The sequence below is a fragment of the Castor canadensis genome, chromosome 11 (assembly GCF_047511655.1).
Source record: "Castor canadensis chromosome 11, mCasCan1.hap1v2, whole genome shotgun sequence".
Taxonomy (NCBI): domain Eukaryota; kingdom Metazoa; phylum Chordata; class Mammalia; order Rodentia; family Castoridae; genus Castor; species Castor canadensis.
In genome coordinates this window covers 27,117,141-27,139,690 of record NC_133396.1, presented here as the reverse complement: position 1 = coordinate 27,139,690, position 22,550 = coordinate 27,117,141, and the positions used below count along the sequence as shown (strand labels likewise).

The following is a 22,550-nucleotide window of genomic DNA, read 5'->3' as shown; positions in this document are numbered from 1 at the left end:
GACCCGCCCCGCCGAGCCCTACCCCCAGGCACTCTGGGTTCTCCCGTCCCAGCCCGTTGCGACAATGACCCTGAAACTGCAGCGCAGGGAGGAACTTGGGGCAAGGGTGCAGGATGGTTAATACAGTGTCCCCTGGGCTGTGCTAAAGAGATGCTCCTCTGGATGCTGATTCCTGGAGCCGAATCTGTTTCCCAAAGGCCACCAGAGCGCACTTGTGTCCTCATTCAGACTACTCTATGGGGATGACGGATGAGTCAGGGAGACACAGAGAGGGGTTTAACAATTTTCCTTTTGTAAAAAAAAAAAAAATTCTTTCCTAAAGTTGCTTATCATCTCTAGACCTATTTCCTCATCTGAAAAAGGGAAGAGCTCATACAATCTAGAATGCTACCTTTCCCTCACAAGTTGCTAAGGAACAACTAGCCATCTTGTGTGGTCCTCTTAAATTGCTCTCATTAGCGCCCTCTTCTGAAGGGGCAGGCTCTACATTCCTCCGTCTATAAAAATGGCCTCAGGGTCTGTGACCTGCCGCTTATCGCAGGTTGGCCATATGGGATCCGTCCACCTTTCATAACAGGATTACATCCTCTTCCCTAACAGGGTCCCAAAAGCCAAATTCATCACCCCTTCCAGGGGCTGAGAAAGGATTGTCATGAGCAGCTCATCCCCTGCTCCCTCTCTCCGCACCCCCTTGCCCCTGCCCCCATGTGCAGTGTCCGGGGTCATACACGGTTCCCAGGCAGGGTTCTCGGGACAAGAAGCTTCCTTCATCGGCTCCTCAGCACAGGTATGGGAGGCAGCCAGCAAAATAGTGCAGAAGTGGCTAGCTTCCTCCTCCCTCAATGGAGAAATCTCTACCTATGGGCTATCAGAACAGACAGCATGGAATGGGGTGGACAAGGCTCCCCATTTCCAGGCAGGTGGACTAGGGACCTCTACCCCTCCATTAGGAAAGTCTTCTTAGCCCTCTGTCTGTCCCACCCTGTTCTGTTCCTCCACCCCCATCTCTGGGCCAAAGATTTTACAGAGTTTTTCACATTGTGTCACAGGGTGCCTTAGGATATATTTAGTTGTGAAGAGTCTGTCTTCTCTGCTAGTCTGAGAGGTCCCCAAGGGCAGGGAGAGAATCACCTACAATCCCCCTCCATGCCTCAGGCATGGAGTACAGATGTACTCTGTGACCTCAGCAAAGTCCTTGATGTCTCTGGGACCCAGTTTCTGGAGAGACTTGGACAAGTTATCATCTAGACTCTATTCTGTCTTGGTGGTCCAGGCTTCTGTGACCTAAGCAGCTAAGAATCTCCCTCTAAGCCTTCCGCTGACCTTGGTCAAGGCTTTTTAGAACCCTGTGCCCTTGCATCTTTACCTTGGTCTACCTGCCAGCATCCTCCAGTTCTGTCCTCTCCCATTCCTTCTCTTAGGCTTGTGGGGCCTCGGACATCAGATAAACCTGGAAGGCTGACAATAAGCTTAGGGGAGAACTGAAGACCTTCTTTGGGGCCCTTTGGGAGATAAGCTCCCTAAGAAGACCCCCTCCTGAGACTGAGAGCCCAAACCCAGCCTGATTCCATGTGGAACCTTCCAGTTCTAGGGTCATCTAGGCAGTCTACTCCAGTTAGAGCTCCAGTTTGGGGTCAGGATCCTTGAGTCTGGCTTTAGTATTGGAACTAAAGCACCATCCCCTTTCACCCCACCCATTGTATTCCTTGGGCTGCGGTAAAGGGTGGTAGACTCAAGACCAAGGTGGAGGCCCTTGGCAATCCTCACCTCCCCATCTCCCTTAAAGCCTTGGGGGTTCACCCCTCCTGGCCACTCAGGGAACGTGGTCCGTTGCCCTTGAAGAATAAGCACTGTATTCCTAAGGTGTTATTCTTTTGGTCTCTTCAACAGAGCAAGAAATTCTAGGACTTGAGACATCTCGCCACTTGCCCAGGGCCCCAGAGCGTCTTCTGACATAGGCAAAGTGAAGCCTCTGTCTTCTGGATATAGCTGCTCAGGAAGGATGCAGTTCCTGTGGTCTCCTGCTCCCAGACCACCATCCAGGCTGCAGGCAGACTCTTCCCTACACCCACATCCCATCCTATGTCCAGCCAACCCTACTTATTATATCTTTCAAGATTTTCCTCAAGACCCCCTGCATCCCTGGAAGCCATCCTTGGATCATCTCCACCCCAACTCTAGGCCAGGAAGCCCTTCCTCCACACATCCCCCTCCCTGTATTGTAACCATTGGTTGTCTTTCTTGCCTCCCCAGAGGGCTGTGGACACCTTGAAGATAGAAACTGAGTCTTGTTTATCACTGTGTCCTCAGCACTTAGGATAGTACTTGGCCAAGTTGGTTCCCAGGAAGTGTTTGTTGACTGACTAAACCAGTGCCTCATTTCTTAAGAACAGGTCATAGGTAGTGAGGCCACGGTGTCATTAGGTACAGCACGGCAGTGGGCACTACCCACCCACTTTTGTTTTCAGAACCAAGATGGTAGGTTAAGATGGGGCATTGGAGGCCCATGCCCCATCCTCTTTTTCCACCTGACTGTGGCTCCAGGCTGATGAACAGAGTATGTGCTGAACAGCCAGTGAGCATCCGAGGGGAGCCCAGCACCAGGAATTTCCTGGCTAGGAAGTGATGAGAAAAAATAAGTTCAAGGTAGAGCTCAGTGCAGGCCTGATAGCAGAGCAAGGAGGAGAGGGAGACCCAGGCACAGAAAGGCTACCACAGAGACAAACCAACAGGGAGGACAGTGTAGGAAAAGCAAAGCACCCTCCATCTTACTGCCTGACTCTTTTTAGCCCTCTTGACCCCTTAAAGGCTGGGAGCACCTCTATATTAGGCTCCAGCTCTGACACCCTGCCTCCCCCTTCTCTTCTTCCAAGCAGCAGGACCTATTTCCTCCAGACTCAGCCTGGAAGGGTCATCTAGTCCTCTCATGACGTCAGCAAAGCTGCTTGCTGCTCCCCATCTGATTGGCAAGTACGAAGAGAGCCTGGCTGCTGTTCCCAGTTCTGGAGTCTTCTCTCCTCTCCCCTCCCCTCCCCTCCCCTCCCCTTCTCTCTTTTCCTCTCATATCCTCTCATCCCATTTTCTCTCTCTCTCTCTCTCTCTCTCTTTTTTTGACAGGGTCTCATTATATAGCCCAGGCTGGTTTCAAACTCAGCCTCCTGAGTGCTAGGATTATAGGTATATACCACCATGCCTGCCCTGGTTCTGGAGTTTTCAAAGCAAGGATTAATGGGCACTGTGTGCCAGTCACCAGCTTCCACACCTGAACCAGGACTAGGCCTGCAGAGTTTCAGTGTTCCTAGCAGAATTTCCTGCTGGAGTTCACTGGAGCAGCTGCCTCCTTCACCCACCTTGTCATGCCCTGGAGGAGGACATAACTCCACAAGCCAATTTGCCTTGAGAATGAAGTCACTTCGTGGCCACCACTGTCTGGGATTAGTCTTGAGTCCACCGGGATCTCTGGCCTCAGGGGCTCAAACCTGGATGGCAGAATTTCTTTCGGGGCTTCCCCATATGCAGGTCCTTCACTGGTCCCTTCATTGAGTCCCTCCTGTCCTACTTTGGGACTACATAGTCCACATGTCTGCAGAAGGTGTCCATCAGCATTGGTATCCTCTCCCTGGCATGGTCCCTCTGCAGGAAGGGGCACCAGGTTACACCAGGTGAGGGTGCTACCTTGTGCTGCCACCTGGTGTATGACATTCTCACTACACCATTGTTAGTGACCCCACAGGTTGGGCCGCTCAGCTGGCCCTGGAGAGGGGAAAACAGGCCATCAGGCAGGGCACCAGACTGTGATGGGTGGGAACTAGGAGTGAGGGTGGAGGTGAAGCCTGTTTGGAGGGTGGGCAAGGACTGAGTGGGGCAGGAAGGGAGGAAGGTAGGGAGGAGCAGGTGCCATGGATTTCCAGGTCAGGGCTGTGCCAGGAAAGGGTGGTGCCTGGGAACCTGTAGTCACTGCAGAGCCAGCTTTAGCCAGCTCCTGGATAGCACCTGAGGCTGAGGGAGGACTTCTCCTGTGATTGAACCTCCTGCCCACTGTCTCTGTGGTTGAAAGCTGGGATCCTCGATGGGTGTGCCACCTAGGGACGTAGGTGTACAGTTCTATAAACTTGAGTGGAACTGCTTTGGGAAAGGCTTCCTAGCCCCCTTGTAAGCCCTTTTCATTTAGTAAGGGATTCCTCCCAGACTGTCTCATCCCCTCCACGGTGAGAAGAGACTCGGGTAGGGTGGGCTGCAGGTTAGCCAGATCTAGAGTCAAATCCTAACAGTGCCAGTTTCTGGCTGTGTGAGCTTGGGCAAGTCCCTTATCCTCTCAGCCCACTGCTGCATGGACAAATGCTCACAGTGCCACTTCCCTTGCTCCGGTGTTTTGAGCAGTGAGTGAGAGACAGCCTAGGAGCCTCAGGTTTGTTTTTAGCACTCGCTTGACTCACTCCTCTTCCCAGTCCCTCCCCCAGACAGACCTTTTCCTGGAGCTTTGGGGGTGGAGAAAGTAGAATCAGCCAATCTTGAGATGGGGGGCCTGAAGCTGTTGAAACAATTTCCTGGGGACTCCCAAGAAGAAGACTGAGGGCGGAGTACCAGGGGAGATATTTCTGACCTCCAAAAGCTCCTCTCTGACACCTAAAGCCCCTAGGCAGTTCTCTGCCTGTTCTGAAGGCCCTAACCCAGGACCTGTTGTATCCACCAGCCCCTCCCCACTCCAGCCTCCTTCAGACTCCCCCTCCACAATCCTCCCCCCCCCCAAATCCTGGAGCAGAATCCAATAATCACCCAGCCAGGCATCATGAGGTTAGCAGCAGTGTTATCATTACTACTGATGAAAGGCCACAGCAGCAGCTCCGCTTCTCAATCGTTCACTGAGACACAAGTTTCCATCATTGACAAAGACATTACATTGTTAGGGAAGAGTCCACAATTCTCTCCCCCAAAAGATCCACATTGACACTTCCACAGCACTACCCAGACACCCTTCCAGGCACTGCTTCCTTGCAGAGGCAGAAACACTGTGGTGCACTGATGGGGGTGGAGGAGGGAGCTTTTCCTTATCACCAGGTTGACAACTGTAGATCTCTAGAGTAACCACAAGACAGAGCCAGTGTACCCTAAACAAGCTTCCTTGGCCCCTAGTGAGAAGGGGGGACCGGGGAAAGGGGACCCTGCGAAGAGCTGGGCATGCTGAGTAAGGCTCTATATTACAGTATTGGAGCAGTCTATGTTGTTGACAGAGGTAGGAGTGGATCATGAAGAGAGGAGCAGGGGTGAAAGAAGCGGGTAGCAGGCCAGCTCTCTACTTCACCTTGACCCAGAATCTTCCAAACACTAGAGGAAATAAAGATTTCAGATCTCCTATCCTCAAGGGAAGAGACAGCTACAGAGTCTACAAAAATATAAAAGCATAATCTGCAGATCCAGGTGGCAAAACTCTAGGAATTTTGTACAGTTCCGCTTAAAAAGGCAAAAAAAAAAAAAAAAAAAAGGCAAGCATCCCCTCTTCCACCTGAGGAGGCAAGAGGAAACAAAGCTTGGCTTTATTGTATACCCTAGGAAGATCAAACCAGGTGTTTGCTTCAAGAAGTGCTATCATCTCTGTCCAAAAGAGCAATTAGAAAAGCTCTTCTCAGCTTCAGAAACACAGCCTGGACGATGAACGCCTGCAGGTCCAGCTGCCAAGCAGCCTGGCAACTTTGGCTCCCAGCTGCCCATGCAGGCAGGGGCTGAGTGTGGGCTGCCACTGAGGTTTCAAGAACCTCATCCAGGGCTGGGGGTGTAGCTCAGTGGCAGAGCATGCACAAGGCCTTGAGTTTGCTCCCCAGCACCACACACACACACACACACACACAAAATCCTATCCAGTGCTGGGGTTTGAGGGGGTTCAAGGGAGGGGGAGTAGGGCAGATACACGTTAAGGAGTGGTTGGCAGGTGACAGGCTAGCTGAGTCCATGAACACTGCCTTTTGAGTATCAGACAGACTATTGCCAGTGGTAGCACCAGAAAGGTGACTCTGGGCCATGTGGCTCTCCCCTTCCTCATCCCCTCCTGCCTGTGGTGGCCGCTTTCACCCCTCCCTCCTCCTCTGACTCCCACAGGGCAGGCAGCAGCAGACCATGTAAGCACCTTGATGGTGTCATTCATCACTCCTCAGGGGGCCAGCTCTCCACTCAGCAGCCTGGCCAGGGCTGACCCTACCAACTCCACCAGGAGGTCACCTTTGGACACTAACCCTGGTCCCAGGTGGGGTGCAGATCCTCTGGAGGGAGCAGCCTGCTTTGTTTACACAGCTTAATCTCATTGCCAGCAGGCGGGTGGGAAAGGCCTAAGGCAAGAGGCAGAACTCCAGACCCCTCAGCTCACCCCCCTAACCAGAAGAAGCAAGGCAAATCCCAGTAGAGGAAGAGGGGAAGGAAAACCCAGAAGAGTTTCTCCCTCCCCAACCAAACCCCAGATCCAGATCGGCAGCAGCTGAGGCCGCCTCCCAGCCTCCATCAGCCCATTAACCAAAACAGCTTTATTATGCCAATTTCCAGCTTTCAATGTGCGGCTGATAGCTGTCAGCAGAAATAAGAGTTAATGCGGAATTACATTCACTGAGCTGCCTGGCTAAGAGGGCGCGAAAAAGCTTTGATAGAAGCAGGAGCCCCTCTTCCCAGCCTTGCCAGGCAAAGGGGGCTCCTCCTCTACCCTCCAGGGCCGGGTGGTTTGGGTTCTTTCTCTCTCGAACACACCCACCCACCCACACAAGCATACACACACACTTCATACACAAATGCACATGCCTGCACTCAGTCATATACACAACACACACACAGAGGTAGTTCTGATCCTCCCTTGCCCATCGCCCACTCCCCTCTCCAGGACTCTCCACGACCGTCTCATCCACCTAACTCTCCATCCCCACCACTCTCGTGATTAGCTTTTTATTTTGGAAAATTACTTTATTTTATATAGATATATAGATATATAGATATGTATGTATGTATATATAAAAAGGTTCCATTTCATTTGTAAAATCTCATTTTTTCTTTTTCTCTTTTTTTTTTTCCCCTACAGAAAATGATGAGGTTAAAGGAGAAAATAAGTTACATTACAGTTTCCAAAATGGTTCTCACTCTCCACTGAAGATGGGCCATGGTCGGGGTTGAAATGCACTCGAAGTCCCAGCTTGTGCTTTGCAAGAAGAGGGAATATAACTTAGACTGGTTATTTTAGGTTAAAATAGCCAAGAGACAGACGCCTTCGCCTCAAAAATATTCTGAGACACATAGAAGTAGAAGGAAACAAGTCTCTTCAGTCACAAAATGTCGTACATCTGGCATATACTAGATTCAATTAATTTAATAAAATAGAATATACATAGAGATTCTGCACAAACGTATTGCTTTCTCCCAACTGCTCCTGGTGTTGGGAACCTCGGCCGCAATGGGCCTTTCCCTCTCTTTCTGCCTGGAGTCGGAGTTGCCAGGGCTGCTCTTAGAACTCTCTGGAAGTCCTGCTTGCAGGTTCCCAGAGCCCTGGAGGCAGGGAAGCCAGCCTCCTAGGTGTCTACATGGGACTTTTCAGGAACATGGCCCAGGAGGAGGAGCTAGGATTTGCACCCAGTGGAGAAAGGTAAGTTGGAGAGTGGGTGGGACTCAGGGGTCCAGGTCTGCTGGGTCACAGGACAAACCAGAGAGACTCAGTACATCTTTCTTTGGGGAGGGTGAGGCAGCCATGCTGTCAGGGGGTGCGGAGGCCAAGGGATCCTTGGAGTCGCTGGATGGAGCCCTCCTCCGGAGGCAGACACCAGGGCTGGGTGGGGGCCGAGGGCCCTGGCTATCTGGGGGGTCTATGGAGATACTGGGTGGGCTGAGTTTTTTCTTGGGCCTGCTCCCAGGGCCTCCAAGAGGCTGGCCCCCAAGGCTCGAGGGGCCTGGGACCAGATGGGGTTGGGAGCCACTGTTCAGGCAGCTGACCGCAATGGAGTGTCTCCTCTGGTCATCCAGCCATGATGCAGGCCGGCGCCGGCAGCTCTGGGCCTCCACGCTGTAGCACTTCTTCAGATCTCGTGGGGAGTGGGGCTCCTCCTGGCTGCCAGTGGGCAGGAGGTCTCCTGAAATCCAGCTCAGCTCTGTGTCCAGCTCTAAGCTGCTTCGGGTCTCTGGAGGGTCCTGGCCCCAGTTGGGCTCCAGGCCTGGGCAAGGGGTTGGCGGGGATATGTGCTTCGAGACCTTGCTCTGGCTGCAGGAATGCTGCTGCACCTGGATGCTCAACCGGCCCCAGAAGGAGGAGGACCGGGCCAGAGGTGTGGAGGGCCTGCTCACCTCTGGCAGCAAATCTTCCCGGCTGTCCAGGTCCTGCACATCCAAGGAGTCCGTCCTTATTGCTGCCTGAATGGGACGGACAGAGGGCTCAGCCCAGGGATTTCCTTTCCAATGTGGATTGTCCCTTGCCCCTCCTGTCCACCTGGGTATTCCCCACCTCTAGGCAGGTGCAGGACCACCAGAAGCAGCAGTACCAGTAGCTGCTCTTATTGGGAGATGGGACCATGGGTAGTCTAACCTCTATGGTCTACCACGACTCCCCTTCAGCCCCTAAACCTGTCTTTCCTCCTCCATGCTCTGCCTCCCCCCAAGCTTGCAGGAATAAATCTCTTGCCCCTGAGAGGCAAGAAAACACCTGAGCCAGGTCTGCTCCCCAGTTGGTACCTTCCTGCTGCCCAGTCTTTGCACAGATTGTCCCTCGAACACATTTCCCAACTAGCAAGCACCCTTTATGGACTCAGGTTATCTGCAATGGAGTGCCTGACAATCTTTACCCCAAACAGAACTGACCCCTTCTTCTTCTTTGCTTCCTGCTCCACCCCACACAACACATCCCAGAGCTATAACCTGTGGCTATAGTAATCTGATAACATGTGTGTCTCCATGATTAAACTATGGGCTCAGAGAGGACAGGAGCTGTGTTCCAGAACCTGGCACCCAAAGGCTGCTCAGTGAGTAGGTGTAGAATCACAGGACTGTGCCTACTCCCCAAGTGCATGGCACAGAGCAGATTCTCATTTGTCCCTACTTATGTATGAGGGCACACACATAGGTACGGACAATGGCCACGGTCAACGTGGGGCTGACAAGCCCTACTGACTATATTAGTTTCTCCCCATGCTTCTGTAACTTGGGTTCTGAAAAGTGAGCCCCGGGCTTAGTCAAAGTGAAGACACTTAAACTCTGCCTCATGCCCTCAGCTCAGTCCAAAGTGTGAAGAACAGGAAGGTAGCTCTGGGCCTGGAAAGGGAGCCTGAGATCAGGGTTCCACTTTCACTGGATGTCTGTGGTCCTGGAAACCATGACCTCTCTGGTCCCCACAACTCCTTGGTGAAACAAGGTGGGGGTACAAACTCCACGAGGGCACAGGCCACTTCTGCCTTACCCAGTACTATGTCCCTGGGACTAGAAATGAGTCTGGCCCACCACTGGCACACAATACATGTTTTGCGGTCATTGCCAACAGCCTAGGAGTCCTAGCAGAGTCTAGTCCTCAAGCCCAGGCCCAGCCCTCCACACCAGCTCACCTGGCGCCTGAGTGGCCTCTGAGCCAGAGGGGAGCGACCTGGTGGGGGCAATTTAGGGATGGTGCCCCAGGTGGTGGTGCCATGAGGTTGGAGCAAATGGGGTGCATCTTTGGGAAGCTGTAGGACATAGCTGGTGTCTGCTGGCTGGGAGTGAATGGACAAGATGGAGCCTGTTGGGGGAGGGAATGAGGGAAGGGTGAGGAGGAGAAGGGACCTGAGCCCCTCCCTTCTACACTTCCTCCCCATCGCTACCCTTGGGTGAGGTTATTCCCTTCAGGCTGGGGACTAGGTGTTCCCCTTTAGGCTGAGGGTTCCCCAGAGATAAGAGAGACCTCTTTTGTTGCCTGATGGCCCCCAAAGCCAGGCCTGGGCTTAGGTAAGTTTGGGTCTCCCTGTGTGAGCCAAGTTGGCCTGTCCCAGTCCTGGTACCTGACTGGGCTTTGGGGAGCCCCCAGCCCCTGTGTCCTAGGGACCCCTCAGCAGAGTTCCCATCCCGGCACATGTAGCTGTCATTGGGCAGAGAGTGTGTCCGGCTGACCCCAGACTTTCTCACAGTCAGCAAGTCTGGTCCTAGTGTGACTGGCACCTCCTCTAGATGGGGCTCCATCTGCAAAAGGAACAGAAGAGGGAGTGAAGAAGGGATAGTTGGGCTTGGTAAGTGAGGCAGAGTTGGACAAATGGAAGTAACCCCCACCCCACCAGGCCCCAGCCCTCCCCTGTACCCTCCCAGGACAAGGCGATGACGGTCATGAGCAGGCATAGGGTAAGCCCTCCACACACAGGGAGCAAGGGGTGGATGCCCAGGGCATCATCTGCGAGCCTCCTGGAGAGGACAGAGGAAGGGGAGGAGGGATCTGAAGGGAGAGCAGCCCCCAAACCCACAGCCCTGCATGCGGTCCCTGAGTGTTTTCAAAAGGCCCCACTTGGAGTATCTGAAGGGAGTCCAGGATCCATAGGGCCGGCCTGAGCTGGCCTCATGAGGGTTGAATGCAGATGAACACTAGGGGGCACATCATAGTCCATCCCCCTGCCCCGCTTTAACCACATAAAGACTCTAGAGGGTGTTGTGGGTGGCAAGGCCTGGGGACTGTGGACTCAGCATGTCCCTCAGCGGACAGTCTGGGAGCATTTATTTCAAGGAAAGGTGGTAATCAGCCTTGGACCCCAGTGGAGACGGTCATGGTTCTCTTCCAAGTGGTTTCTCTATCCGTCATTTTACCTTGGGCCCCCCTATTCCTAGTTTTCAGGGAGGCTCCAGGGCTCCTGTCCTCATGTGGGCAGTCACACCCCACCTCAGCAGGTGGAGGATGGTTATGCTGTTTGGGGTCTCTGCTTCCCCTCTCAGCTCCAGGCCCCATCTACCAGTCACCCAAGACCCCGAGAGACTTCCCAGCTTGTGGTCAAGGTCTGTCTGCTCTGAAAATGAGGGAAAGGCCTGGAGGAGGGGGCTGCTCAGAAGGGGACAGGAGCTGGGGAAGGGTGGAGAAGTTGTTCAAACCCAAAGAAGCCCCTCCCCAGGAGCTTGGTGAGGACATAGGGACACAAAGGAACAGTGACAAAGCAGACAGGAACAGCCCCCAGGTGAAGAAGAGCATGGTGGTGGCAGCAGAGATGTGGCTCTCACCCACTATGAGATGAATGTCTCATGAGGGGAGAGGTAAAGGAGGGGACAGGGAGGGAGGGCTGGCCAGCACAGGGCTCCAAACACAGAGATGGCTCTGAGGCCACTTCTGTTTTGGGCTGTGTCTTTCCTGGAATAACCCTTTCACAACTGCCGCCCCTGTGCCCCTGTGGGCAAGGCCTCAACTTCATCTTTTCTAATTCCTTTGTCCCCAGTGGGGAATCTGGAAGACCTCATGCCAGCCAAGGCTGGGGCATCATGTGCCCTCAGGCAGATGCCTCTAGGTAGGGCTTGGTGGCAGAGCAGGAGGAGAACCTGGAGCCCTGGGGCCAGCCCAGCCCAGGCCAGGGGAGCAGCGAGGGGCATGTACATGTACATTGCTCTCCGGGGCACTAAGTGAGAGTGTGTGAGTGTCATCAGGCAAAGAGTCATCCGTCAGAGCTAGAGAGCAGGATGGTTCAGACACAATCTCTGACGTCAGAGACAGAGCCTCCATCTCAGCTAGAGGGATCTAGACAGGAGAGAGATGAGCAGGCATGAGAAACCAGGACGGCGCACACACACCTGCAGCCCCCACTTCCTCTTTCCACAAAGCAGTGGGGGAAGGCACCCCTTCTTGCTCTCCACCCCTTTCCCAAACAAACTGACAGCACCTCCCCTTTCCCGCTTCAACCCCCTGCTCTGATCAGAGAGGCTGCGGCAGGCACCAAAGAGCCAGAGCAAACACCGACAAAGCGAAGAGACACAGAAACACATTCTAAAGATACCCAGGCAGTTTAGCAGCCCCCTCCCACACTACCACCACCCAGGGAGGGAGCTAGGAGGACTCTCATAAAGATGATACCAAACCAAAAAAAAAAAAAAAGGCCAGCAAAGCTGTCTCTCCTCTCTGCAGACAGAGCGGCGTGGGGGGCACTGGGGACAATGCCGACAATCTGACGGCTGTTTTCTGCCTATTCTCTCTGCTTCCAAAAGCCTGGCAGGACTTGGCTTGCCCCCAGTTTCTGGCTTCTCCCCTCACGGGCCCTCCTCCGCCTGCCTGCAGCCTACCCGCCCTCTCTGACGGGCCCTGGGAGGTGCTCTCCCAGGCAGCCTGAAGTGGGCACACTTGGGCAGCTAACACCATCTGGCTGGCTCACCTCAGATCTGTAGGGGGGCTTCAGTGCTTACAGGATACTCAGGGAGAGTGGGGCTGTCCTGGTTACCTTCTCATCCCATCCCATTCTCTCCGCCCACCTTTCCTGTGAGCCTCCTTTAGGATAGGCAGCCTGGGGAAGGGCCTCACTTTCCCACTGATCTAGATTCTAGGTCATTGCCAGGGCTGAAACTGAATTCCAACAAGAAGCACAGGCCCTTACCACGTGAAAATCACTGTCCATTTCTTTGGCGAAAGGCTTCCTAGGAACCTGCCTGCCAATCCCCCCACCCAGCAGGGCCTGTGGAGACTAGGTTTGCCCATCTCTAGCTGACATTGTCTTCTTGCCCCACCCCATGTCTGCAGTCCCTGACCTGGGGGAGAGATGGTAGGGCCCTGGGCCGAGGGCAGGAGAATAGGGCAGAAGATCAAGATGGGATGGCTCTGGGGAGAAGTACTTGAGGGGTTGTGGGAAGGGGCTGGGCCAGAGAAGGAAGCCATATTCTATTTCACACGAAGGTTCCAGAATCCACTTCCATTCTCTCAGTACAGAAATCATCGGCTACTGACAGCACTCTCATGCCCAATAGGGGCATGGCTCACATAGCCACCAAAGGATTGGGGGTAGGTATTGGACACAAGAGAAGAAATAGACTGTGGTTCAAGACATGTCCCTCTATGGGTCCCCTAACCACCTGCATTATCTCCAGAGGCCCTTTTTGCCTGGACCTGGCACTTTGCCGGCTCCACTGCCCCATTTCCTCATTCTTTCAGATTCTTTCTTATGAAATCCCTCTACAGGCCCCTCCTCCATCCATCCATCCCTCTGCCTTAGAAGGGCAATCTTAGCCTCCCTACCATTCAAGTCTGGAATACTCCTGACTACCCTCTGCCAGGCCCAATACTCAACTGAGACCCTATAGCTGCTCTTCCTCCAGATACCCACTGGGCAGGCAACAATCCACAGCAGCACAGCACAGCATGGCACAGCTTGGCACGGTTAGGGCAGGGGCACAGCACAGAGCACAGTAACCTGCAGGTCGGAGCCGCCCGGGCTGGGGGCGGAAGGGAAGGCAGAGGGCTGGCCCCCTGGGCCTGCCAGCTCGTCCATCAGCTTCAGCTCCCCGTCCAGGGAGCCCTGGATCAGCAGGGAGATGGTGTCAAACAGCTGTCTGTCCTGGGAGGACCAGCCCATAAGGGGAGCCGGAGAGCCAGGGGGTGGAGTGCCAGAGGGACAATGATGAAAAGTGTTGTGGCAGAGGATTGACAAGAGGCACAGAGAGAGAAAGTGGGGTGACACCCACAAGACACGCACACACGCACACACATGCATGCACGCGCACACAGTGATAGAGCAAGAGGAGAGTTGGAGAAGAGGGAAGTGTGGGAGGAGGAAGGAGAGATGGGAAGGTGAGCAGGGCCCATGTGGGAGAGGGAGGGGGATAGAGAAGAGAAAAGGAAAGGAGGAGGGATGGAAGAGAATCAGGTGAAAGGGTGGGTAGGAAAAATGTTTGGCAATTGGGCAAGGGTAAGAAAGAAACAAGAAGGAAACAGAAAACTTAGCCTTGAGCCTAATAGCCAGGAATGGGAGGCCACACCGGACCAGAGGAGCAGGGGTGCTGGCTGCTTTGCTGAGTGTGGCCCTGTGCAGTGAGTGTGGGCAGCCGTCTCTGGGGAGAGTCAAGTGGCTGCTGCCCCTCAGCATCCAGTAGAGGGGCAGGAAGATGAAGGAGGAGTCTTAGGGTCTTCCCACCTCCCTGTCTCCCACCCTCTGAGCTGCTAGTTGCTCCCACCCTTCTCTTTTCCCAGGACTCTCTGTCCCCTGTGGCAGGGGCACTTGCTCACCGTGGGGTGCTCAAGGGAGAAGTGTGAGTCTGATCCATGGGCCACGGCATACTGGGCCCCAGGCTTGGGGCTGTCAGGGCTGTCAGGGCCCTGGACCCCAGGCCAGAGGAAGGGGCTGCCCAGTGGTGAGTGGGGCTGTGAGCTGAGAGTCTTCATCTCCATCTCCAGCTCCGCTTCCAGCTCGGCCTCCTCCTTGGCCTCCTTGTTGCTTTCCTCCAGATGCTTCATCAGCACAGCAATCACCACATTGACCAGGACGAACTGGGCCGTGAGCACGAAGGACACGAAGTAGATGGGTGAGATGACCGTGTTGTAGCAGGTAGACTCCTGGTCACAGTCCCGCAGGGTGTCCTGGGGGAGGTGGGACAGAGGCGTGAGGCCGGAGAAGACAGCGGATGGAGCTGTCATGGAAAATCAGGTCATTGGTGTCACAGAGCATGGTGGGAGGAGAAAGGATGGGAGAAGGAGGGAGGTGGGTGTCCTGGGGCCAGAAGAACATTAGATGCTGTCGGGGAAGTGTGAGTCAGAGCATGTCCTGCGGAGAGGGAGTTCCAGAGTATTCTGGCACGGGGGACAGAAGGGGCCATGCTTCTATTCATTGCCACTTCATCTTCCCAAGGCATCCTGGCTCCAAACTGGGGCTGCCTCTTGGGTGGCACCTCACCTTCATAATGCCATTCCAGTTGTCACCTGTGGAGACTCGGAAGAGGGTCAGGAAGGCCATGCCAAAGTTCCGAAAGGTGGCATGCCGGCCCAGGCCCTCACAAGGGTGTGTCTCGTCACACTCTGCAGATAAGAGGGAAAGGGAGAGAGGCCTATGTTAGTCCAGGAGCCCCTCAGTCTCCAGACCTGGCCCCTCCACCCTCCCTAACCCCAACTCACCCAGGTCTCCAAAGAGCTCCACGCCCAGAGCTGCAAAGATGAAAAACAACAACATGAAGAGAAGTCCCAAGTTCCCCACCTGGAAAAGAGGAAAAGAAATGGAAAAGGTGCTGCTGGGTCTCCCAGCCAACTTCCCTGAGCCTCCCACACCCCTTGGGAGGGATCTCCTCCTCCCCAAGATAAGCCCCCTCCCCACCTTCCAGCTACCTGGGGCAGGGCCTGCATCACTGTGTCCAGCAGTGCCCTCATGCCCACGGCCATCTTCAGTAGCTTCAACACTGTGGAACAGGACGATGTCATAAGCTGGTCCCTCTGGGTCCCCGGCCACAGTGGGTGAAGCCAGGTTGGGCAGGGGCTAGGGCTGGTGCGATGGCCAGCGTGGCCAGCCCGTGACCTTCCCCTTTGGTAGAGGCTGGGAGAAAGCGCCCTGGGCACCCACAGCCATCTTCACAACAGACCCTTGCTGTCCCCCTCTGAGCGGGCTGCCGTGGCACGGCAGGCGTGTGGGCAGACAGCAGGACCAACCTCGGGCGATGCGCAGTACACGCATGATTCGGATGATGGTGGGGTTGATGGGCAGCGAGGCATTGACCTCGATCTCCTCCAGCGTGATGCCCATGATGGACAGCAGCACTATGGCCAGGTCCAGCTGGTTCCACCTGGAAAGCCCAGGACACAGCTCCCTGAGTGGGGGAAGGGGATCGTGGGGGGGGTGCTATTGTGGCACAGAAAGACAGTACCAGAAGGAGGACTGAGGTTAACTGGTCCAGCTTCCCATCCTGAACAGAAGGAGCATGGCTTATCTAAGGTCATGCAACCAGCTGGTGGCACAGGCAGGGCTAGACTTTAGTTCTGGGGCCTCTACTTTTCATTTTCATTTTTATTCATCTGCTTTTTTTTTTTTGAGCCAGGGTCTTGCTATGTAGCCCAGGATAACCTGGGAGTCTTGATTCTCCTCTGGAGTGCTGGGATTACAGGTGCGTACTACTACACCTGGCTCATCTGCTTTTTTATTTAGCACGTATATGGTGTTTACTCTGTGCCAAGCGCTGTTTTGTTTTGTTTTTTTAATTTTTGGCAATACTGGAGTTTGAACTCATGCTTCACACATGCTAGGTGAGCACTATACCACTCAGGGTACGCCTCCAGTCCTTTTTGTTTTGGCTACTTTGGAGATAGGGTCTTGGTTTTTGCCCAGGCCAGTATGGACCAGACTCCTATTTTAAGCCCCCTGCCATAACTGGGATGAAAGGCATGCACCACCATGCTCAGCTTTTTTCTTTTGAGAAGGGGTGTGGGGGGGTGTCTTGTGAACTTTTTTTTTGCCCAGGCTGGCCTGGGACTTGATCCCAACCTCCTGGACAGCTGTGATGACAGGTGTGTATCACCATGCCCAGCTATTGGTTGAGATGAGGGGGTCTTATGAACTTTTCGATAGGGTTGGCCTTGAATGTCAGTCTTCCCCGTCTCAGTCTCCCAAGTAGCTAGAATTATAGATGTAAGCCACCAGTGCCTGGCTCTAAGCACTATCTTAAGGGCTTTGTAAATAAGAATTCAGAATCTCATATGAATACTATTATTATTTCCAATTTTACAGATGGGGAAACGGAGGCACAGAGATGTTAAGTAACTTACCCAAGGTTACCAGTCACTAAATAGTGGAATTGAGGATTCAAATTCAATACGAGCAGTCTGGCAGCAGGCTCTGTGCCCTTAAGCCCCAGGCTAAGCCACACTGATTTCTAACTAACTTCCAGTGACCTCTAAGCCTTGTCTTGTCAAATATCCTCCATTCCCTCCCATCTCCCAGGCCCTGGATGTTCCCCCACCACAAGCATTAGCCCTAGGATGGGAGCTGGACCCCAGAAGTTAAGAAGGGTCCTTAGGCACAAAATCCTTTTGGATGTTTCCCCAGGAGACATGCCCCCGACTCCTCCAGACTTCTCTCTGTTACCTGTCCTGGAAGAACCGACGGAAGCCAAAGGCCACCAGTTTGAAAACCGACTCCAAGACAAAGATGACAGTGAAGATGTAATTACAGATCTTCAGAGCCTCATCCAGGATCTAGCAAGGATGGGGGCAAGATGCAGGGTCTCCTCAGGCACGGAGCAAATGCATGCCCCACTCCCTTCATCACCACACCGCCCAGGTCTGGGAGACAGGGTGAGGCTAAGGGGTCCTACCTCCCTGCTCCCACCATGATGGCTGCCATTGGCCTCCACCCCAGGAGAGAGCTGGGGTCCTTATTCACACTAATGATTCAAACCTTGCATTATAGGATCTTTCTCCTTGAGTGACAGTGAGAACACTACAGGAGAAAGTGCTAGAAGGCACAGAATTCTAGGACTAGAAGGGGCCTTGTGCAATACTAATTCAACCTCCTCATTGTACAGATGGGAAAACTGAGGACTGGAGGGCAGATAAGGGACGGTGATTGGCAAGATCACAGTTGAGTTTAGGAGCTGGTTGTTCAATAGACTAACTAGAGGGGCAAGCATCAGTCTGCTTTCTTTACCCTCAAAGGTCCAGAGCCCAGCACATATTAGATACTCAATAAAAATGTGCTGGGTGAAGGGACCCAGTCCTCTACTTCCTAGCTGTGAGAACTTGATCAAGCTCTCTGAGCTTTAGTGTCCTCATCTATAAAACAAAGATGACATCCTTCTCCAAGGGTTACTGTAAGGGGTATGAGAGGAACCCATGCAGTGTTCCCAACACTTGCCTGGCACAGGATATCCTGTGTTGGCCTCACTGGGAGTCCCAAGGCTAGAGGTGGGGGGCTGGTAGCCCGTTACTCATTCTTACCTGGGGCTGCTGGTAATGTTCCATGGCCATGGTGACCACATTTAGCCCAATGACTCCAGTGATGAAGAGGTCCAGGTAGTGACTGGTACACAGGTGGTGGACAAGGAGCCGGAAGCGGGAGTAGTCTGAGTAGTAGGGCTTGCACTGTGCTTCTGGTGGGGCAGGGAGGAGAGCAGAGCAAGCATTGGGCCTCTGCTCTTTGCAACCCTCCACCCACTGCTCATCCCCGCCACCAGCCTCTAATGCCAGAGCTGAAACATTCCATGTCATTAGCGTCCCAACCCTCCTCTCACTGCCCTTTGGGGGGGACAGCTCTCTTGGTGTGTCCCCCTCCAAGCATCTGTTCTACTGGTTGCAGTTGGGGTAGGACGGGTCACGACATGCAGAGCTCCTCACCTACATTAGACACCAGGTGAGCCCCCTCCCCAAGGCAGCCTCTGACATCTGCCAGTCCCTCATAACACCCTCGATTCCATGTTCCGCAGCGAGGTCAGATCAATAAGAGGACATACACCGATCTAATCGGGCTCAGAGGGAGCACCAGCAACAGAGAGGCAAAAGGCTCCGCCATCTTCTCCAAGCTCAGCCCCTGGGGGTGCCAAGGAGATTATGCAGAGCTGGGATTTGCAGATAGGACCAGAGATTGGAAACTGGACACATCAGCTTGGCTGGCTGCACTGATCCACCATGGGGCCTCCAGGGGGCAGAGCCCAGGCCTCCTGCACCTCAATATGGGGAGGGCAGTAGGAAGGCCTGAGGCTCTGCTCCAACCCAGACTCAAGTTGGGAGGGCCCCACCCACTGGACTCACCCAGTTTCTAATGAGGCTATGCCCAGCCTGCCACGGCTATTGGGGCAGCCTGAGACGGCAGGCTAGGCTGGAAGCGCTGTCTGAGATCTGTCACAGGCATAGTGTTGCTCTTATAATTAGCCAACCACTTAGTTAGAAAAATCACAGTGCCAGAGGTCAGCCTGCTAAGCAGGCAGAAGAAATCTGGGGGCAGGGTACTGCAGGCGGCCCTCCTCCAGATGTAGAGGAAGGGCCAGGCCAAGGTGAGGGGCACATGGTATCCTGAAGGTGTCAACAGATTGGTCTTACAGGCAGCTACAAAGAAGGAAGAGACTCCCCACAGGAAGGCATGGGGCAGCCTCAGGTCCCAGACAGTCCTTCCCCTCTCAGGAGGTCTTGGCGGAAGCCAGCCAGCAAGGGCTGCAGCCTCTGAGGCCTGTGCCAGTGGCCTGCTGGCTCAGGGGCGGCAGGAAGCTTTGGGCCCAGGCCAGCTCAGATGTAACTGCCCTTTCCCATGCAGTGGGCCTCTTAACAGAAGATAAACCGAGGCAGGGAGTGGCTTGGAGTAGGCCCTCACCAAAGGCCAGAGGAAGAAGAGTGCCCAGGAACAGCATGTTTGGCCTCTGCTCCAGGCCTGCCCTGCCCCTCTCCACATCGGCCTTGAGGTGTGGATAACCAGGGGCAGAGACCTAACAAGGTCAGGTGCACCTTAGTGTTTTGTTTTCAGAAAAGAGCCAACTCAGGTGGGCCTCCTGACCCCTGGAAGCACTGGGGGTGGGGTAGGGGATGGGGAAAGGCCTGGGGCAAGGGATGCCTTGAGGCCACAGATTATCCACACCCGATTGTGGAGGGCAGCCGGCCAGCTGAGCCTCTTTCTTCCTTCCTTCCTTCAGTACCACGAGAACCAGAGGGCGCTAGTCACCCTGCGTTGCCTTAGCAGCCGGAACTCTTTCTCTGCATTAATCTCCATAAATGCCGAGAGCACCCGATCCCATTATGCTAAAATATGAATGGAGAATTAACTAAAATGTTTGAATACAATTAGGTTAGAAAAAGCAGTTCCTTATTAGCCCCATTATTAGCTGAGACAATGTAGAGGGGAGGCTAGAAGGGAGCAGTCCCCTCCTCTTCCCTGTCACCCCAGCCTGGCTATGTAGGCAGCTCCAGGTCAAATGGAGCAGCCTTCTAGCCTTCCAAGGAGTCTGAGTGGTGGGTGGGCTTGGATTCATCCAAGGACCTTCCTCCAAGAGGACCAGAGGGAGGATGGAGTAGGACAACTGAGGCAGGGCATCTGCTTATGGCCACAGGTCCCAGGCCCCAGGGGTGTGTATGTCCCTCCACTCATACCCTCTCCCCCATACCAGCAGGTGCTGAGGCTGTCCAGAAACACCCCACCCCCATTACATCACAGATCCAAAGACACCAAGCAGATCTGAGCGGCCTGGCCTCTGGCAGCCCCTCCACCATACAGAGAAGAGAAAGAGGCCCAGCAAGTGACTGGTCTAGCACATTGAGGCACTAGCCAGAAGAACCCTATGTCCATCTCCCTGCCTCTCACCAGAATGAAATGCCTTAGTTGAAGAAAAGCCCAGAATCAGACAGTGAGGAGAAGGGCACCAGGTCCCTAGTCAGGTGCAGGAACAGAGGAGGGGTGCTGGAGGGGGCTGCAAGGCTGTGAGTGACAGCAACAGGCTGTGAGTTAGTAGTGGTCACTGGGAGCCTGAGGCATAACCAGGTCAGTAGATTTGAAAGGAGAGTAGTAGGGAGTAGGCATGGGGCAGGGGTTACTCTCAGGGAAGCAGGCCCCCACGGCAGAGGCCATATCTTCAGCTGCCATGGGCCCCAGTGGAAGGAGAGAGGGTGAATCGAGGTGGAAGCCATACGTGGCTAAGGAGAGAGGAGCTGGTGCTGGGGGCCAAGCATCACTGGGGCTGGCCTGGTCACACAACAGCCCCGGTCTCTTCAACCAGCCCCAAGTGTCTGGTCAGGCCTATTGCCCTCCCTGATAATCACTCTCCCTTCTGCCTTCCCTGGATCTGGAAGCCCCTCCTGCTGGGAGCAGCACTAGGTGGGTGGGTGAGGGTCTGAGCAGGGAATCATGGTCCTCATGGTTGATTCCCAGCAGCTTCAGACTAGGGGATTGGTTTTGTACTTTTTCCCATGGTTGGCAGACCAGTACATCAGCACCACCAGCACCTGAGAGCTAACTGGAAAAGCAGACATCACCACTCTAGAAGACCTGGAGTGGGATCAAGAATCTGTGTGTTTGCTTTCTAGGTGACTCTTACATACACTGAAGTTTGGAAAGCTTTGGTAGAGACCCTTTGGAACTCCAGGTCTTGGGAAGAGTTATGTGGGGTACTCTGAGCCCACAGCTAGGAAAAGCTGTGCATTTGCTAACAGAGTCAGGCTAATAGAATCAGGCCAGAGGTCAGACTGGAGGAGCATGGTGAGAATAACCAGAGGGTTTGCCATAGAGCAGTGCCATGTCTTGCACATGACAGTCTGCACATGTTGACTCGGGGGGCAGCCCCCAAGGTAGAGAAGTCTCAGTGGGCCAGCCCTGTGCTGGGGTGGTGTTTTGGGGTGAGCATCGTGTGTGCACACTTCAGTCCAGGTGGACCCACAGAGGAAAAGCTGACAGCTACTTCCTCCCACCTTCCCTCCTCCCCTAACTGATTTACAAAACAACCTGACACAGAGACATGGGGACCCCAGCAATCCACACACAAAGCAGCTGAGGCTCCTGAGAGACGGTCTCTCAGGGCCAAACACCATGGGCTCAGGAGAGGTGGATCTGCTGAGGGCCTCAGGGATGACCTACTGAATGAGGTTCAGAGTCCCTCCTTGAGTAGGTCCCCTGAGTCCCCACAGACCGGGAAGCCAAGCACCCCTGGGTGACTCCTGCCTGCCTGATCAGGCAGTGGGGAAAAACAGAGAGTGGTACAGTCAGCAGTCCCCAGCCTGAGAAGGCAGCCATGTGGGGATTCTTTCCATCTTTTGAATATTTCTAAAGACTTTAAGGAAATTATATACTTGCTTATATTAAGACCCCACAGTCTAATTTAATGGCAAAATGGTCTTCTTTGCCATCATTCATTATCTGGTCTTCCGCATTCAGAAGCTCTGATTAGCAATTAGATGCACCTTTGATTAGTAAAAATGATGAATCAAAGCTATTATTGAATTGCTCTGAACTTCAGATAGCTTTTCAAAATGTGGGTCTGCTGGAAGAGATGCTAAAAGGGGAAACCTGGGTATAAACAGCTTGGGAACCACCAAGTGGGGACATCAGGGAGTGTAATGAGGCCCCACAGCCCTGTCACAGACTCTCTGACCCTCTGAATCTGTTTGGGGATGGTGGGGTGGGGAAAGCAGGAAATCCAGCGAGGCACAGAGGTTGAAGGTAGGAAGGTAGGATGTTTGCGGGGCTGGGGGGAGGAGGTGGGTAAGGCGGTACCAGGAAGCCCTCCCAGAGACACAACTCTTGGAGATGACTTGACTCACTCCCAAATGTTTGGCTTTTTTGGGAGAAGCTTGTGTCTAACTCAGGCCTTCGATTCCCAATTCCTGCTGTTTGTAGCAATGACGTGGTCACCATGATTACTTGACTATTAATGAGTCTGTTCAATTATTCATTGTTACATTTTTAAAACAAATCCTTCCCCTCTCTGCTCCTGTCATTCTGCTCCCTTGGATCAAAGTTTCCCCTTCAGACAGGAGACAGGGAGATTTGCAGCTCTAATAATCGAACAGTGAGAACAGAGAGGAGGTTAGCCAAGGCTACGGAACTTGGTCTGGGACCTCAGTAGAGGATGTGGGTCATCCAAGAGGTGTCGAGCCAGAGGGCCCCAGGCCCTCCTCACCTCCATCCAGCTTAGCATAGGCCTACAGGATGATGTAGACCCAGCGCTTCAGTCCT

The 22,550-nt window shown here is 53.9% G+C and overlaps 1 protein-coding gene across 23 annotated transcripts in view; it reads right to left on the bottom strand.

Moving 5' to 3' along the window:
- Positions 1-7,321: 7,321 nt before the first annotated feature.
- The window catches only part of Cacna1g (calcium voltage-gated channel subunit alpha1 G), a 63,501-nt gene continuing 48,272 nt past the window's right edge, over positions 7,322-22,550 (bottom strand). For 12 of the 23 annotated variants that reach the window (XM_074046025.1, XM_074046028.1, XM_074046031.1 and 9 more), the window contains 10 exons: positions 17,840-17,991; positions 16,989-17,098; positions 15,560-15,693; positions 15,242-15,312; positions 15,035-15,113; positions 14,817-14,938; positions 14,153-14,503; positions 9,981-10,158; positions 9,552-9,721; positions 7,322-8,370 (listed from right to left, as the gene is read on the bottom strand). In XM_074046025.1, coding sequence (XP_073902126.1) covers positions 7,636-8,370; positions 9,552-9,721; positions 9,981-10,158; positions 14,153-14,503; positions 14,817-14,938; positions 15,035-15,113; positions 15,242-15,312; positions 15,560-15,693; positions 16,989-17,098; positions 17,840-17,991 — 2,102 coding nt within the window. In that variant the 3' untranslated portion in view covers positions 7,322-7,635. Of the gene's footprint in view, positions 8,371-9,551; positions 9,722-9,980; positions 10,159-11,548; positions 11,684-13,340; positions 13,485-14,152; positions 14,504-14,816; positions 14,939-15,034; positions 15,114-15,241; positions 15,313-15,559; positions 15,694-16,988; positions 17,099-17,839; positions 17,992-22,550 lie in introns of all 23 variants that reach the window. The other 11 variants (XM_020156267.2, XM_074046020.1, XM_074046019.1 and 8 more) reach the window with 2 other exon arrangements.